The following is a 15,230-nucleotide window of genomic DNA, read 5'->3' on the forward strand; positions in this document are numbered from 1 at the left end:
AAAGCGTGACGAGCGACATCTCTTGGATTTTGTAAAGACTTAATGACCCTCCCTCGTTCTTCAAAGTAAAAAACGTTTTGTGATGATGCCTTTATTAGGTAGTTATTACAGATGAACAAATTAACCTTTTATTTTTCCGTGTTTAAACCTTTGCTAAACTTTTCAAATCACTTAACAAGACTATAGAATGGTATTAAAATCTTAAACAAAAAAAATAAAATTAAAAATTGAAGCGAGTCAACGAGATTGAAAATTGTTGTTTATTGCCGCGATCTTTGTAGGCAACGACTGTACAGTAATGATAATACTAAAAGGATGCCTCGCATTGCAATTGCAGTTGTGAGGTGTCATCGTTGAAGACTTGGCTGAATAAATTGCTGCGGCAGCTTGAGGAAAAGGAACGCGGACTGAGTGAGCTACGGGGTTTGGCGAGCAGCCGGGAGCAGGAGGGCACGCGCGAGCTTGTGAGTGAAGTGATCGCCCACCAAGCGGATCTACGCTTCATCACCATGGCTGGGCAGAAGTTTTGTGATGAGGGTAGGGAATATCTGCAGCTGCTAAACGATTTCCGTACTTCTCTATCACAACGGCTCCCGCACAAGGAGCCTATATCAACGCAAGACTCGCTGGTGCGGGCCCAGGTGGCCCAACTGACCACCAGCTATAAAGAGTTGCTGGAGCGTGCCTCGCAACTGGCTGAGTTACAGGCGCAGCTTATATCAAGACAGCGCGAGTACCGTGAGGCCCTGGACAAAGCCGCGGCATGGCTAAACGAGCTCGAGCCGCGGGCACAACGACTGCTCGATGAGAGCCAGTCACTTGAGCCCAAGCAGTTGGAAGAGCAGCTCCGTGCTGTGAAGGCTCTGTACGCCGAATTGCTGGCCAATGAACGGCTGCTACTCGGAGCCGAACAGGCTGTGCGGGCGCTACTCGAAGCCGGGGTACCGGACTTGGCCTCGCAGCAGCGGCATGATCTTGAGGAACCCGTACAGCACCTTCTGGTCAAGCACGCTCAGCTGAGTCAGGCTTTGGCAGAACGTTCCCGAGAGCTTGAAGCGGGACTACTGCAAAGCCAAGGCCTACAGGACGCCCTCGATTCACTACTCGGCTGGCTCAGTCAGGCCGAGCTCCATTTCAAGTGAGTTCACTGCCCGTTTTCCGTGTGGCTGAAGTTCACAATGATAACGGTATCGATTACTTTTTTCCATCATCTCTCTCTCTCTCTCTCTCTCTCTCTCTGTTTCTCTTAGAAATTCGTATCTATAATTCTCTGAATGTTGACAGAAACATGGTTCGACCGGCGAGCCTTCTGCGGGAGCGCTTGGAAGAGCAGCAGCGGGAACAGCGAATATTGCAAGCCGATTTGGACGGACATCGTAGAAGTTTCGAAGCCGTAACGTGCATGCTATGTGATGCGCCAAGCCTAATGGCCAAACGTGCAGAGAGCAGGCTGCAGGATGCACAGGCGCGTTTCGACAAGTTGTATGAACGTTGCAGTCGCCGGAGCCAGCTACTAGAAGAACTCGGCCGCGAACTATTACGGTTACAGCAGGAGGAGACCAAAATCGAGAGCTGGACAGCGCGACTGACCGAGCATCTGGCGCAGGGTGGCGAGCTGGTCGAGGCTGAGCTGGCTGAGCTAGCGGCGAAGCGCGAGGAACAACGGCCCGCTTACGAAGAACTCGTGCGTTTAGGCAAGGCTCTTACTACTAAGAAGGACGTAACCGACCAGGGCCCAATACGTGAGCGCCTCAAGTCCATAGAAGCGCGCTGGAAGGAACTCAGTGTAGCGCTCGATGAGCGCCAGCGCCTGAATAAGTCACGCGCTGAGCGGTTGGCCACGTACGAAAAGTTACGTGAGCAGCTGCAAGAGTGGCTAAGCCGCACTGAGTCCCGATTGCAGCGTCTGGCCCCAGTAGCTGTTGATCTTGACAAGATCAACCAACAACTTGAAGAACTCAAGCCACTGCATAAGGAGTATCGTGATCATGCCGCCACTGTCGATAAGCTCAACGATCTGGGAATTGCCTATAATAGCATGACTCAGGAACGCAGTTTTAGTCCAAGCAGACGTCGCGGTGGCAGCAGCAGTCCAACTAAACGGCCTAGCCTCGCCAGCCCACGTGAGTCACCTCTCATCTCGTTCTTCTCGATCTTGATCTGCTACTTAAACCTTGTCCTTGCACCTCGTTTATCCAGTAACTCATTTACTTTTCTTTGATTTCTTTTATCTCTCCGCTATAGTGCATCGAACTCCTCAAGATGCTCGCTCGCCGTCTCCATCTAAAACCTACGGAGTTCAAAGTCCTGTCTCCCCAGGTGGTAGCAGTGGCTTTGGTAGCCGTCGCTCCAGTCAAGACGGATTTCTTTTAGAGGATTTGTCACCGGTACAACAGCAGCTAGTGGAGATTAACAATCGCTACGAGCTTCTGGGAGTAAGGCTGTCTGGACGACAAAACGAACTCGACAACGTCCGCGAGGAGCTGCGCAAATACCGCGATAATTTGAAGACGCTTTTGCAATTTCTCGATAAGGTGAGTGCTGCAAAGTTAGCTTGTTGATGGTTGATATCGTTTTTATTTCTTGAAATGTTACACGGATGCTCGTAAATTGGTTGATAACTGGAGTTCTTCTGGCAGGTGCATCGCCAATTGCCGAAGGAAACGATGCATGAGACTAAGATGGAAGCCGACAAGACGAGCAAGCAGATTAAGCACCTTATGGAAGAAATGTATGAGAAGCAGTCATTACTCGATAGCACCAAAAGCCAGGTGCGTGAGTTGGTAAGGCGAAAGGTTGGAGCAAGTGGCGTTGACGTCCTGAATCAACAGCTTGAGGAGGTAGCCGAGCGTTGGAAGTTTGTATCCGAAGCTTGCAAGGATAGGCAGAAATTTCTAGAGAGTATTAAGCAGTGGCACGATACTTATGAGGCCCTGAGTACCTGGATTGGCACAAAGGAGCGGATGCTAGGGGCCCTGGGCCCGATATCGCCAGACCCACGTATGGTGGCTAGTCAGGTACAGCAGGTGCAGGTCCTCCGCGAAGAATTTCGCACGCAGCAGCCTCAGCTGGACCACCTCGTAAACGTAGCCGATAGCGTGCTCGTGAGGTTGGCTACAGATTCAGTCGATGCTCACAAAATACGCCAAAAACTCAACGGTATTCTGCAGCGCTGGAAAAATCAATTGGCCGAGTTGGAAGAGCGTGCACGAAGCTTGGGCAATGCCGTCGACACCAGCCGAGAGTTCGATGCTAGTCTCAGCCGATTACGCGATGCTCTGCAGACCATATCGGATAATTTGGACGAACTACCACTCGACAAGGATCCGGAGGAACAGCTGCGCAAAATCGAACATCTTGGCAGGCAGCTCGAGGGCCAGCGGCCACTACTCGCAGACGCTGAAGCCGCGGGTGAGCAGCTATGCCAGGTTCTCAGTGATCCAGCCTCCAAATCCGACATCCAGGCTAAGCTTGCCTCCGTTAATAAGCTATACAATAATTTACAAAAGAAATTGGACTACAGGAAAGCTGAAATCGAAGGAAGTCTTAAAGACGGTCGCCAGTATGATGCTTCATGCAGTAAGATTCTTGGTTGGTTGGCTGACGAGCTTAGTGGCATGTCCGAGAAGCTGCTTGTCTCAGCCGATCGTGAGTTATTACATCAACAACTTGAACATCACGAGGTAAATTGTCCATTAGGGAACCTCCATGACAACTCCAAGTTTTTTTCTCGACTATTTTTTATTTTTATCTTTCAGCCGGTATATCGTAGCGTCATGAGCAGGGAACATGAGGTGATAATGCTATTGAATAAAGGTCGTGGCATACTTGCTAGATCGCAGAAGCTCGAGAACCGAACCCTGCAGCGTGATCTCGACAAAATGCAATTCCAGTGGGACCGTCTGAAGAAGGATACTCTTGATAGACACACCAAACTACAAACTTGTGCCGAGCACTGCAATAAATACTATCGCGCGCAAAATCTCTTCTTGCCCTGGTTGCGTGTAGCCGAAGACAAGCTCGAGAGTTTCAAGCCGATGTCGTTCAAGCGTAAAGACATTGAGAAGCAACTGAAAGAATTGTCTGGGTTTCGAAACGAAGTTTGGAAGAAATCTGGAGAGTTTGAAAACAATAATACTCTCGGCGAAACGTTTGTTAGCGCCTGCGATATCGACAAGGATGTGGTGAAGAACGAACTCAATACCATGCAAGCCAGATGGGATAAACTAAATAATGGCAAGTATAATAGTATATTCAGTGTAACTTGGAAAAGCTGCCCCCCAGTGCAGTCTTGTCTTTACTAGGCCTAGCCAATAAAGCTGAGATGTCATTTCTCCACCCACAGAATTGCTGCAACGAACGCAGTCGCTTGAGGACACAGCGAGACACCTTGCCGATTTTAACGAGAGCTTGCGAGAATTAGTACATGAGCTTGAACGATGTGAGGACAAACTGGCATCGCATGATGCTCTGGGAGGAGCGGCAAAAGATCCAAAACTCCTCGATCGAATCAAGGTAAGTAAAGATAAGTTACGAACCAGTTGGACAATCGAATTATTTATTGGAAAACTTACTTACATTGCTACAGAAACTAAGGGAAGAGACAGTGGCCTTAAAGCGACCACTCGGCAACGTACGCCAGCAGGCCATTGATCTGGGACACAAGGCGCGTGAGCAGGGTGTGGATGCTAGTCATTTTTTGGACGAGGTAGACAGCGTGGCCGATCGCATCGAAGACCTGCAGGCCAAACTCGACGACCGTTGTAACGAGCTTCAGAGCGCGGCCACCGCTGTAGCTCAATTCACAGATATTTTGCGAAGTTTCGTACAGGAGTTAACCATTCTCGAGAGAGAACTCGAAGATATGAAACCTGCTGGCCGCGAAATCAAGACTGTACGCGAGCAGATAGAGAAAACGAGGGCTTTACTGGTTAAGATAGGCCGGCTGTTAGAGGACGTTAGTCGTTTAGTGAGCAGCGGCGAGAGCCTGGTGGATTTGGGTTTCGCCGCCGACGCCGCAGCCACTCGGCAGCAGATTGAGTCGCTCTCAAGGCAGTTGACTAGGCTCGAAGAAAATGCACGGGCCCGAGAGGACGAGTTGAATGAGACACTCGCCCGGCTGCAACAGTTCGCCAAGGCCCAAGCTCAGGCATTGGACCTTATGAGCGAAGTTCATGAACAGGTGGGCAAATTAAAGCCAGTGGGCTCGGAAGTAGAATCGATTCGCGCACAACAAGAGGACTTCCGAATGTTCAAAGCCAAGCAAATTGAGCCACTTAGCCAGGCCGTCACACAGGCTAATGTCTTTGGTCAGAGCCTCATTCAGAGCGCTGGCCGTGACGTTAATACGAGTTGCATCGAGAGAGATCTTGACCGGATGAACGAGCGCTGGAATGAGCTTAAGGAGAGGGTGAGTAAACGCATCGTCTTGTTACTCTCGAGTGATAACACAGTCGATATGATTCTAATCGATTTGAATTACAGATAAACGAGCGAGATCGCCGGTTGGACGTCGGGCTACTACAGTCCGGTAAGTTCCAGGAGGCTCTGGATGGTTTGGAAAATTGGTTAGCTGATACCGAGGAAATGGTTGCTAATCAAAAACCACCATCGTCAGACTTCAAAGTAGTAAAAGCCCAGCTGCAGGAGCAGAAGTTTCTGCGCAAGATGCTGGTTGACCGACAGCACTCGATATCCTCATTGTACGAAATGGGCCACGAAGTGAGCCGAGGCGCTGAAGCCAAGGAGCGAAAGACCATAGAGGTACAGTTAAGTAACCTGATGGGCCGTTTCGAGAATTTGAACGCGGCAGCAGAAGAACGTATGTTGGCTCTTGAGCGCGCAATGTCTGTAGCTAAGGAGTTTCAAGACAAATTGAGTCCACTTGCGTCTTGGCTTGATCATACGGAGGCGCGTGTTCGCGAGATGGAGCTCGTACCTACGGATGAGGAAAGAATACAGCAGCAAATAGGCGAGCATCAACAATTGCACAAAGATATCCTAGCCAAGCGGTCATTTTTCAGCGAACTGACTGACGTGGCAAGTGGCCTCATGGGCCTGGTGGGTGAGGACGAGGCCACGAGTCTAGCCGATAAACTTCAGCAGGTGGCCGAGCGCTATGGGGCCCTCGCCGAGCGCTCTGAGATTCTCGGAACATTGCTGCAGCATTCGAAGCAGGGCCTGCGTCATTTAGTGCTTAGCTACCAAGAGCTGCAGGCCTGGATGGAAGAGGCAGAGGTTCGCTTAACACGCTACCGTGTTTTAGCCGTACATACCGAAAGACTACTGCAGCAAATGGAGGACTTGGCCGACATCAGCGAAGAATTGGCTTCGCGTCAGAGTGAGCTCGAGGCCACTAGCGAAACCGGCCACGAACTAATGACCCACATTGGCGCCGACGAGGCCCTACAGCTTAAAGACAAGTTAGACTCGCTGCGCCGACGTTATGATGAACTGGTGACGCGAGGCTCGGAGTTGCTACGTCGTGCACAAGAGGCATTGCCAATTGTGCAGCAATTCCACCAACACCACTCACGGCTTACAGACTGGATGCAGGCTGCGGAAGCGGCCCTAGCTGGTGCCAGCACAACTACCGAAAGAGCGCGTGGTGACGATGATGAGATTACGCGGCTGGAGCTCGAGATCACCGAGTTTCGTCCAGTTCTCGATAAGATACAGGCTTTGGGGCCACAGCTCTGTCAGGTGTCACCAGGCGAGGGTGCATCGACAATCGAGGCTCTGGTACTGAGGGACCAACGCCGCTTCGACGCGATCGCAGAACAGATCCAGCGCAGGGCCGAACGACTGCGGTTGAGCAAACAGCGGTCCCTTGAAGTGATTGGTGACATCGACGAGCTGTTGGAGTGGTTCCGTGAAGCGGACGCGCAGCTGCGCGAGGCTGAACCGCCAAGTAGCGAGCCCGAAGTTATTCGGGTACAACTGAAAGAGCATCGGGCGCTTAATGATGACATCGCCGCGCAGAAGGCTCGCGTACGCGAGGTGATTAGCCAGGCGAAGAAGGTTATAAGGGAAAACGCACGCGAGTCGTTACAACAAGGCACAGGTGGTGCTGGGGTTCCTAGTCAGGCCTTTGGCGAGGACGCCACCGCGATCCGAGAGCGTATGGAGGAGCTGCGCGAGATCGTTGATACGGTGGCAGGATTGTCGGGTGAGCGGTTAGGCTCTCTCGAGCAAGCGCTGCCGTTAGCGGAACATCTTCGGGACACCCATCTCGTGCTTGCATCCTGGTTAGACGAAATTGAGCAGCAGGTGGCGATGCTGCCTATGCCAGGCCTCAGGCCCGAGCTAATCGCGCAGCAACAAGACCGCAATGAACTTCTAGTTGCGGCCTTGAACGAGCACAAGCCTCTCATCGATAAGCTGAATAAAACCGGTGAAGCATTACAGCGGTTGTGCAATCGCGAGGAGGCGGTTAAAGTACAAGAGGTTCTTGATCAGGACAACGCTCGCTTTGCGGCCCTACGGGCAGAACTGCGGCAGCGTCAACAGACCCTTGAACAGGCGCTGCAAGAGTCGGCCGAGTTTGCCGATAAGCTTGAAGGCATGCTACGCGCTCTCGGACACACGGCTGAACAGCTAGCAGGAGCGGAGCCGATCAGTGCCCACCCGCCGCGGCTACGTGAGCAACTCGATGATAATGCCGCCCTAACGGAGGAGTTAGCCCAGCGTGCAGAGGCGTATGCCGCGGTGAAACGCGCCGCTGGTGAGGTCATCAATAAGGCCCTCAATTTGAATGATCCGGCGCACAAAGAAGTGAAACGCAAGCTAGAACGTCTTGGAAAACTCTGGATAGAAGTGCACTCAAAAAGTGACCAGCGTACTCGTAGTCTCGACGAGACCCTCTGCTGCGCCGAGCGCTTCTGGTCCGAGCTCGGTGGTGTGATGGCCAGCCTAGCTGAGCTGCATGATGCTCTCGTGGCCCAAATGCCACCAGCGGCCCAGCCTTCAGCTATCGAACAGCAGCAGGTGGCTTTGCAAGAGATACGCCAAGAAATCGATCATACGAAACCCGAAGTGGAACAGGTACGCCAGTCTGGTCACGAACTGATGGGGCTATGTGGCGAACCTGACAAGCCCGAAGTCCGCAAACACATCGAAGACCTCGATCAGGCGTGGGACAATATCACAGCCCTGTACGCAAGGCGAGAAGAGAATTTAATTGACGCCATGGAAAAGGCAATGGAGTTCCACGATATTCTCAAACAGTTGCGGCACTTCCTGCAAGAAGCTGAGGACAGATTCGCCGTCATGGGCGCGCTTGGCAGCGATATCTTTGAGGTTAAGAATCAGATAAAACAACTTGCCGATTTTAAGATTGACGTTGATCCACATATGGTTAAGGTCGAAGCGCTCAACAGGTAAGTATAGATTATAATTTCTCCTTTTCCTATTTTTCTTGATCGAGTAGTATTAACTGAATTTCATCTCTTACAGGCAAGCCGCGGAACTGACCGAGCGGACTTCTTCGGAGCAAGCTCAGGCTATAAAGGAGCCTCTGACTCAAGTGAACCGACGCTGGGATGCGCTGCTACGAGCCATTGTGGAGAGACAGCGGTTGCTGGAGAACGCGCTACTGCGCCTCGGTCAATTCCAGCACGCGCTTGACGAACTACTCGTGTGGATTGAAAAGAGTGGGCGTAGCCTCGATGAGTTACGAGTGATGGCGGGCGAAGCGCAGGTGATCGAGGTCGAGCTGGCCAAGCTGAAGGTACTAGTGAATGACATCCAGGCTCACCAGACAAGTGTGGACACGCTCAACGACGCGGGCCGGCAGTTGATCGAGGATGGTAAAGGTAGTGCTGAGGCCTCCTCGACTGCGGACAAGCTTGGTACCCTCAATCGGCGCTGGCGTGAGCTGCTGCAGCGCGCAGCTGATCGACAGCGGGAGCTTGAAGACGCACTCCGTGAAGCTCAGTCATTCACTGGTGAAGTGCAGGACCTACTTTCTTGGCTGGCCGACGTTGACAGTGCGATCGTTGCTTCGAAGCCAGTAGGTGGCCTGCCAGAAACGGCGAGTGAGCAGCTTGAGCGTTTTATGGAAGTATATAACGAGATTGAGCAGAATCGAGCCAAAGTCGAAGCAGTGTTACAGCAGGGCAAAGAGTATCTGAGGCGCGCCAGCCTCAAAGATGCTACCGGTTTAAGCGGTGGAAGTCTCGGTCACAGCCTGAAGACACTCAAACAACGTTGGGATAACGTCTGTGCTCGAGCCAACGACAAGAAGATCAAGCTCGAGATCGCGTTGAAAGAGGCCAATGAATTCCACGATGCACTGCAACTGTTCGTCGACTGGCTGAGCAACGCTGAGAAAGTACTCGGAAATCTGAAGCCCGTGTCGCGCGTAATGGAAACAATCCTCGGTCAAATAGACGAGCACAAATCCTTCCAGAAGGATGTTGGTGTGCATCGCGAGACAATGCTCAACCTCGACAAGAAGGGTACTCACCTCAAGTATTTCTCGCAAAAGCAGGACGTAATTCTTATCAAGAATTTGCTGATTAGCGTGCAGCATAGGTAAGAAATAGTAAGTCGAGTTGTGGCGAGTGTCAGTAGTAGTTAGAGCTAGGCAACTATCTTGATTCAATACCCGAAAGCTCCAGCAACGAGTTTTAACTACGCTGATTCTAATTTTTGTCTGCACAGGTGGGAGAGAGTTGTCTCTAAATCAGCCGAGAGAACTCGGGCACTCGATCATGGTTACAAGGAAGCACGCGAATTCCACGATGCCTGGTCAAGTCTGATGACCTGGCTCGATGAGACGGAGCGTAGCCTGGATGAGGTAGCGCACGAAGGCCTGGGTGGTGAGGAGCCCGACAAAATAAAGTCGCGATTGGCTCGACACCGTGAAGTGCAGCGCGAGATCAGCGTTAAGCAACCCAGCTATGATGCGTGCATGAAGAACGGCAAAAGCTTGAAGGACAAAGCGCCTAAGTTGGATGAGAGCCAGCTACGCGAACTGCTCGCCGAACTGAAGGCTAAATGGGCGCAAGTTTGCACCAAGAGCATAGACAGGCAGCGCAAGCTTGAGGAGGCTTTACTGTTCAGCGGTCAGTTCAAGGAGGCCGTTCAGGCCCTCCTTGACTGGCTGCACAAAGCAGAGCGCGACATCGAAGCTGCTGGTCCTGTACATGGTGACCTTGACACCGTGTCCCAACTAGTCGAACAGCATCGTGGCTTCGAAGCCGATCTTGAGTCACGCGCACTCCAGATGGACTCGGTTGGCAGAACCGGCCGCGAGCTCGAGGCCAAAGCTAACGCCGAGGACGCCGCAAGCATTGCACTACAGTTGCGCCAACTCGACTCACTTTGGCAGACGGTTAGTCAACTCTCTTTAGCCAAGTCCCACAGACTCGAGGAGGCGCTTAAGGATGCGGAGCGACTTCACAAGGCTGTACATTTGCTGCTTGAGTGGCTTAGTGATGCGGAGATGAAGCTACGCTTTGCTGGAATACTTCCCGAGGACGAGCAGGAGAGCAGAATCCAACTTCTCGAGCATGAACATTTTCTCAAGGAACTCGCGACCAAAGAGCCCGAGAAGGAGAACACTCTCGAGCTGGCTCGTGCTATTCTAACTGAATCCCATCCTGACGGGATTGCCGTTATTAAACATTGGATCACTATTATACAGTCTAGATGGGATGAGGTTGCCACTTGGGCTCACCAACGTAATCAAAAACTTGAGGCTCACATGCAAGCTCTACAGGTATTTTAGCTTATTCCAATTCATTTTTCTATTTTAATATGTTGGATTTCACAATGATCGATATTCTTTATCGTCCCAATTTTCTCCCCCATCTATTATCCGGTCTTCTCCGTTCATTCTGTTCTCTATTATTTAGGATTTAGATAATCTACTGGACGAATTATTCACATGGCTGGAAGGTCTAGAAACAACTCTCATCACCCTGGAGGGTGAACCATTGCCTGATGACCATGCCATACTCGAAACGCTAATCTCTGATCACCGAGAGTTCATGGAAAATACTGCAAGGCGTCAAAATGAAGTCGATCGAGTCTGCAAAGCTAGACAAATTAAACCTATAAAGGACTCTCGGAAACTATTTAAAATCAAACCATCAACAATTGCGTATGTTGCTTTTCTTTTACTCTTTATACATATGTGTGTATGTGCGTGAGTGTGTAAATACATACGCTTATATGTGTCTGTATTACCTCTTGTGATGTATAGTAAAGACGAGTTACTTCATTATTATATAACTTCATTGTTTTACAAATAATTATTTGTTTGCTTACTAATATTATATTTTACACGGTGTGTTAGCATGTATGACTGTTGCATAAAGCATTCACTTCAATAGGCTTTGAAAATATGTAAAATTGAAGTTTGGTAGAGGTTGAGAAAATACGTGACTCTATTTGAAACGTAACTTCAGGTGAATACTTATTTATTTGATACTCACTAATACATGGAGAAGGTGAGTATTTATTTTAAGAATGTAATTTGCATGCTTTAATGTAAACAATCAGTTAAAACACCTTAGAAAACTGACATTTTAAATATGGGATCTTCAAATTATTGAAATGATCATAGATCAGTCTTTCTTTTTTGCATTAATGATATAAAGTATATTATTTGTAAAATATTTACAATTCTTTGAAAAATTATAAAACGGTAATTGATTGCAAGATTTTTAAATTAATTTAGTTTAGATTTATGCAGAAAAAATCGTTATTATTATGATGAAAAAAATGTGTTAACTGTAGTAAAAAATAAAAAATAAAACAAATAATCGTAATCTATAATTTTACTCTGCTTTAATGTTCATTATCATTAAATAAATATTATACAATGAAACTTCTCTATGCTGATCAATTCTGATTGCAACTTATCCATAATTACATAAAAGTGAACTCCAATATTGGTTATTTATGTGTTTTGGGTGAGCCAAGCTCCAAAAAGTAGTATTAGCTATGACTCTGCTATGGCACTTAGAAAATGTTTTGACACTCAGTGTGTGGGCACACTCGAAAAATCGAACATGCTTAAAATCTCATTTCACGTACGTAATATTGAAAAATAAAGTTAGATACATGTGAGAGAAAGTGATTTCAGCCTCGTGCGATCTCTTTACCCTAACTTTCCTCGGGCACAAACGTCCACACGAGGCTGAGATCACTTTCTTGCGATAATATCGAAATGTACTGGTACTATTATATTCTTGGTTAATATTCAAATTACGTGCAGATGAAGTTGATTCTGTTAATAAGTGCACGATGTAAACAATACACTAATTTTCGAGAGTATATAGGTCTTAAAAGTTAGCACCTAGAATCAGTTCTTCTATAATAATCGATAAGTTAGTTATACCATTAGATAGTTTATCGAATAAGCAACAACTTTGTCATTCGTCAGTTCGTTCACAACTAATACCTTAAAAATAATGTAATAAGTTTGGTGTGCTAGGGGCTTCAGTAGCCAAGTTTAAATGAAGTTAAAAAATTATAAAGTACATTTAAAAAAACCATTAACTAGCCAATTGTTAGTTCATTTTATGAACAAAAGGCATATAGAATAAAATCGCTGATAGATCCATTATTTAACGAATAAAAAATAAAAAAAACGTTTTGATCTATAGTTTAAGACATACGACCACTAGTCGAAGTGGCGCACGCATGCGACTTGGGTATGCACTATTACTGTAAGTAGCTGAGACAAACCAAGTTGGACTTCGATAAAATAATTGACACCCGGCTTCGCCAACAGTAGTAGCTCTTACCGTGCGTATCTAAGCCGCATGCGTACGCCACTTCGACTAGTGGTCGTATGTCTTAAACTATAGATCAAAACGGTTTTTTTATTTTTTATTCGTTAAATAATGGATCTATCAGCGCTTTTATTCTAAATGCTTTTAGTTCATAAGGATTGGTCATTAAAAATTTTTTCAAAAGCACTTTACAATTTTTTAACTCGATTCAAACTTGGGTACTGAAGCCTAGCATTCAAGGCTTATTTTATTATTTTTAAGATAATATTTGTGGACAAACTAACAAATGAAAATAACAAAAATTCATTAGATGAACTATCTAATAGTATAATTAGTTTATCGAGTATTGTAAACAAACTAATTCTGGATGCTAATTTTTAAGACCTATAGTTATCGTCGTTGTATTATTCTATTCATAAATATACAACCCACGTGGTAGAGGATGAATAAACTCAGCAGGAAATCGATGAAAATTACAGAAAAACTGTGCGCGATTGGCAAATATAGCAAAGCTCATTCATAATTCCGCGCAATTAGGATTTTTTTCATCAAAAAATTCCAAAAAGTTAAACATTCCTAGATAAATAGAAATTAATCTGCATAGTGTTTTCATTCGATTTTTATACAAATTATTTTATCCAATCAAAATATCATTATAACTATCCGTTATAATGTAATAAATAGTATTTCTCGTAACAGCGATACGTGCACCTGAAAGATCAGTAGATAACGTAGATTCAAGACATACTGTGCTCTGAAAAGGGCATCTATAAGCATAAATGATTTTTCAAAAATTTAACAATGTCAACTATTTCAACAGAAAATATCTTCCCAAGAATGTCAGTGCAAGAATTGTACTGATATTAATGAGTTATTTTTTCAATAACCAATAATTTTAAGTACTTGAAGATTTATTTGGGTTAAAGAATTGACAAATAGTTAACATTGATAAATTACAATTCCACAAAGGTGTAAATCTATGTTACGGACTGATCTTTCAGGTGCATCTATCGCTGGTATGAAAAAAATATTTATTCTTTAACAGATGCTTATAATAATATTTTGATTGGATAGAAAAATTGTGCGTTATTTTTGCTATTGATTCAACACATTTATTTCTAAAACTCGTATTAAAACGACACACAAATTAAATTTCTATTGATCTAGGAGTGTTCAACTTTTGGAATTATTTTATTAACATAAAGGCGCGGAATTTTCTATAATTATTTCGAGTCGATTTTCGTCGATTTTCCGCTGAGTCCCTTCATCTGGTGGTAAACCGATATACAAGAGTGAATACTGCTGCGTACAACTCAATATAATCCAGTAGCCATTCTCACTACGGCTTCCTAGGCTATACAGAGCTTCTATACTAGTCTACAGGTAAGGGGGAGTACCCGTTGCCGATCGACGTTCTCTTGAAACACGCAAGTTTCCTAGATGAATTTTGATCTATTAAATAATTTTCAGTCTCATGAGCAGTATGCGGATTTTTATATTTTATAAAAATATCATTATCATGTAGAACTGAAAATATAATAAATTAACAAAATCGATTCCGGACGTAGCGTGCGAGAGCGTAAGCTGTCTTTTTGAAATCAGGATTCAGATGATTATAACACTAATCTAGTTATTTCAATACAAGGTGCTAATTCAATCAATTCAACTCATCACCAAAAAATATGTAACGTTATAAACATTGAAATTGTAAATAAATAATTAAAAGGTACCTTGTCTAATTAATCATCTTCTTCAGATCCTGGAAGTCAAAATACATCTAGAAAAGTTGGATGTGATTGACTGCGGATACCCGCTTGGTCCTTATAGGCGTGCAGACTATGGTACCCGGTTTTATTATACACATAAATTATTCTGTACAGTAATATAGCGTGACTCAGCGTATATTAATTCTTATGCTATGTTACTGTGTGTAATAAACCAGTGCACAATTGTCCGTATACCCCCCCCCCTTCCTTCCCCTTACATGGCTGGGGAGCTTGTCGCGCGCATATTACCTATTTACTGCTAAGTGTCATGTGTCCGTAATAACTCGAATACGTCAGTCTACGATATAAAACATAAATAAGCCAACGTTATTTCACTAAATTTAAAGATTGTCAATTTAAAAGAATGATCAAATTGAGAAGTTTTATTATATTATATAATCTTAACTGACGTGAATGCGACCGTAAAGCAAAATAGTACAATGTAATAAAGTATTTAGTGTTACATTCCGACATTTTTGAAAAAGAATAAAATAAAGGAAGCGAAAATACTTAAGTGAAGCTAAAGAAAAACTGAGAAATGTTTCCATGAATAGTTAAGAGTAGTGTTTTTGAGTGATTCGAGGCATGTTCGTTCTTGTTTAGACGAAGCAGTCCAGGTCGCGAAAGAACCCCAGATCCATCACTACCACACATCGGCCCACGGTTCCCACCAAAAGGAAGGTTCGTATCATTTTATTGCTATGCTATAGCTCCAATC

The 15,230-nt window shown here is 45.9% G+C and overlaps 1 protein-coding gene across 3 annotated transcripts in view; it reads left to right on the plus strand.

Annotated features, from left to right (window-relative positions):
• Window positions 1–15,230, plus strand: part of LOC131666766 (dystonin) — a 540,494-nt gene that overhangs the window by 364,004 nt on the left and 161,260 nt on the right. For all 3 annotated transcript variants that reach the window (XM_058939663.1, XM_058939671.1, XM_058939680.1), the window contains 12 exons: window positions 338–1,138; window positions 1,285–2,123; window positions 2,245–2,534; window positions 2,640–3,683; window positions 3,759–4,236; window positions 4,346–4,515; window positions 4,589–5,410; window positions 5,485–8,378; window positions 8,455–9,534; window positions 9,664–10,723; window positions 10,860–11,107; window positions 15,116–15,193. In XM_058939663.1, the coding sequence (XP_058795646.1) occupies window positions 338–1,138; window positions 1,285–2,123; window positions 2,245–2,534; window positions 2,640–3,683; window positions 3,759–4,236; window positions 4,346–4,515; window positions 4,589–5,410; window positions 5,485–8,378; window positions 8,455–9,534; window positions 9,664–10,723; window positions 10,860–11,107; window positions 15,116–15,193 (9,804 nt within the window). The remainder of the gene's footprint in view (window positions 1–337; window positions 1,139–1,284; window positions 2,124–2,244; window positions 2,535–2,639; window positions 3,684–3,758; window positions 4,237–4,345; window positions 4,516–4,588; window positions 5,411–5,484; window positions 8,379–8,454; window positions 9,535–9,663; window positions 10,724–10,859; window positions 11,108–15,115; window positions 15,194–15,230) is intronic.

The sequence above is a fragment of the Phymastichus coffea genome, unplaced genomic scaffold (assembly GCF_024137745.1).
Source record: "Phymastichus coffea isolate CEN01 unplaced genomic scaffold, Cenicafe_Pcof_1.1 PCOF00004, whole genome shotgun sequence".
NCBI lineage: Eukaryota > Metazoa > Arthropoda > Insecta > Hymenoptera > Eulophidae > Phymastichus > Phymastichus coffea.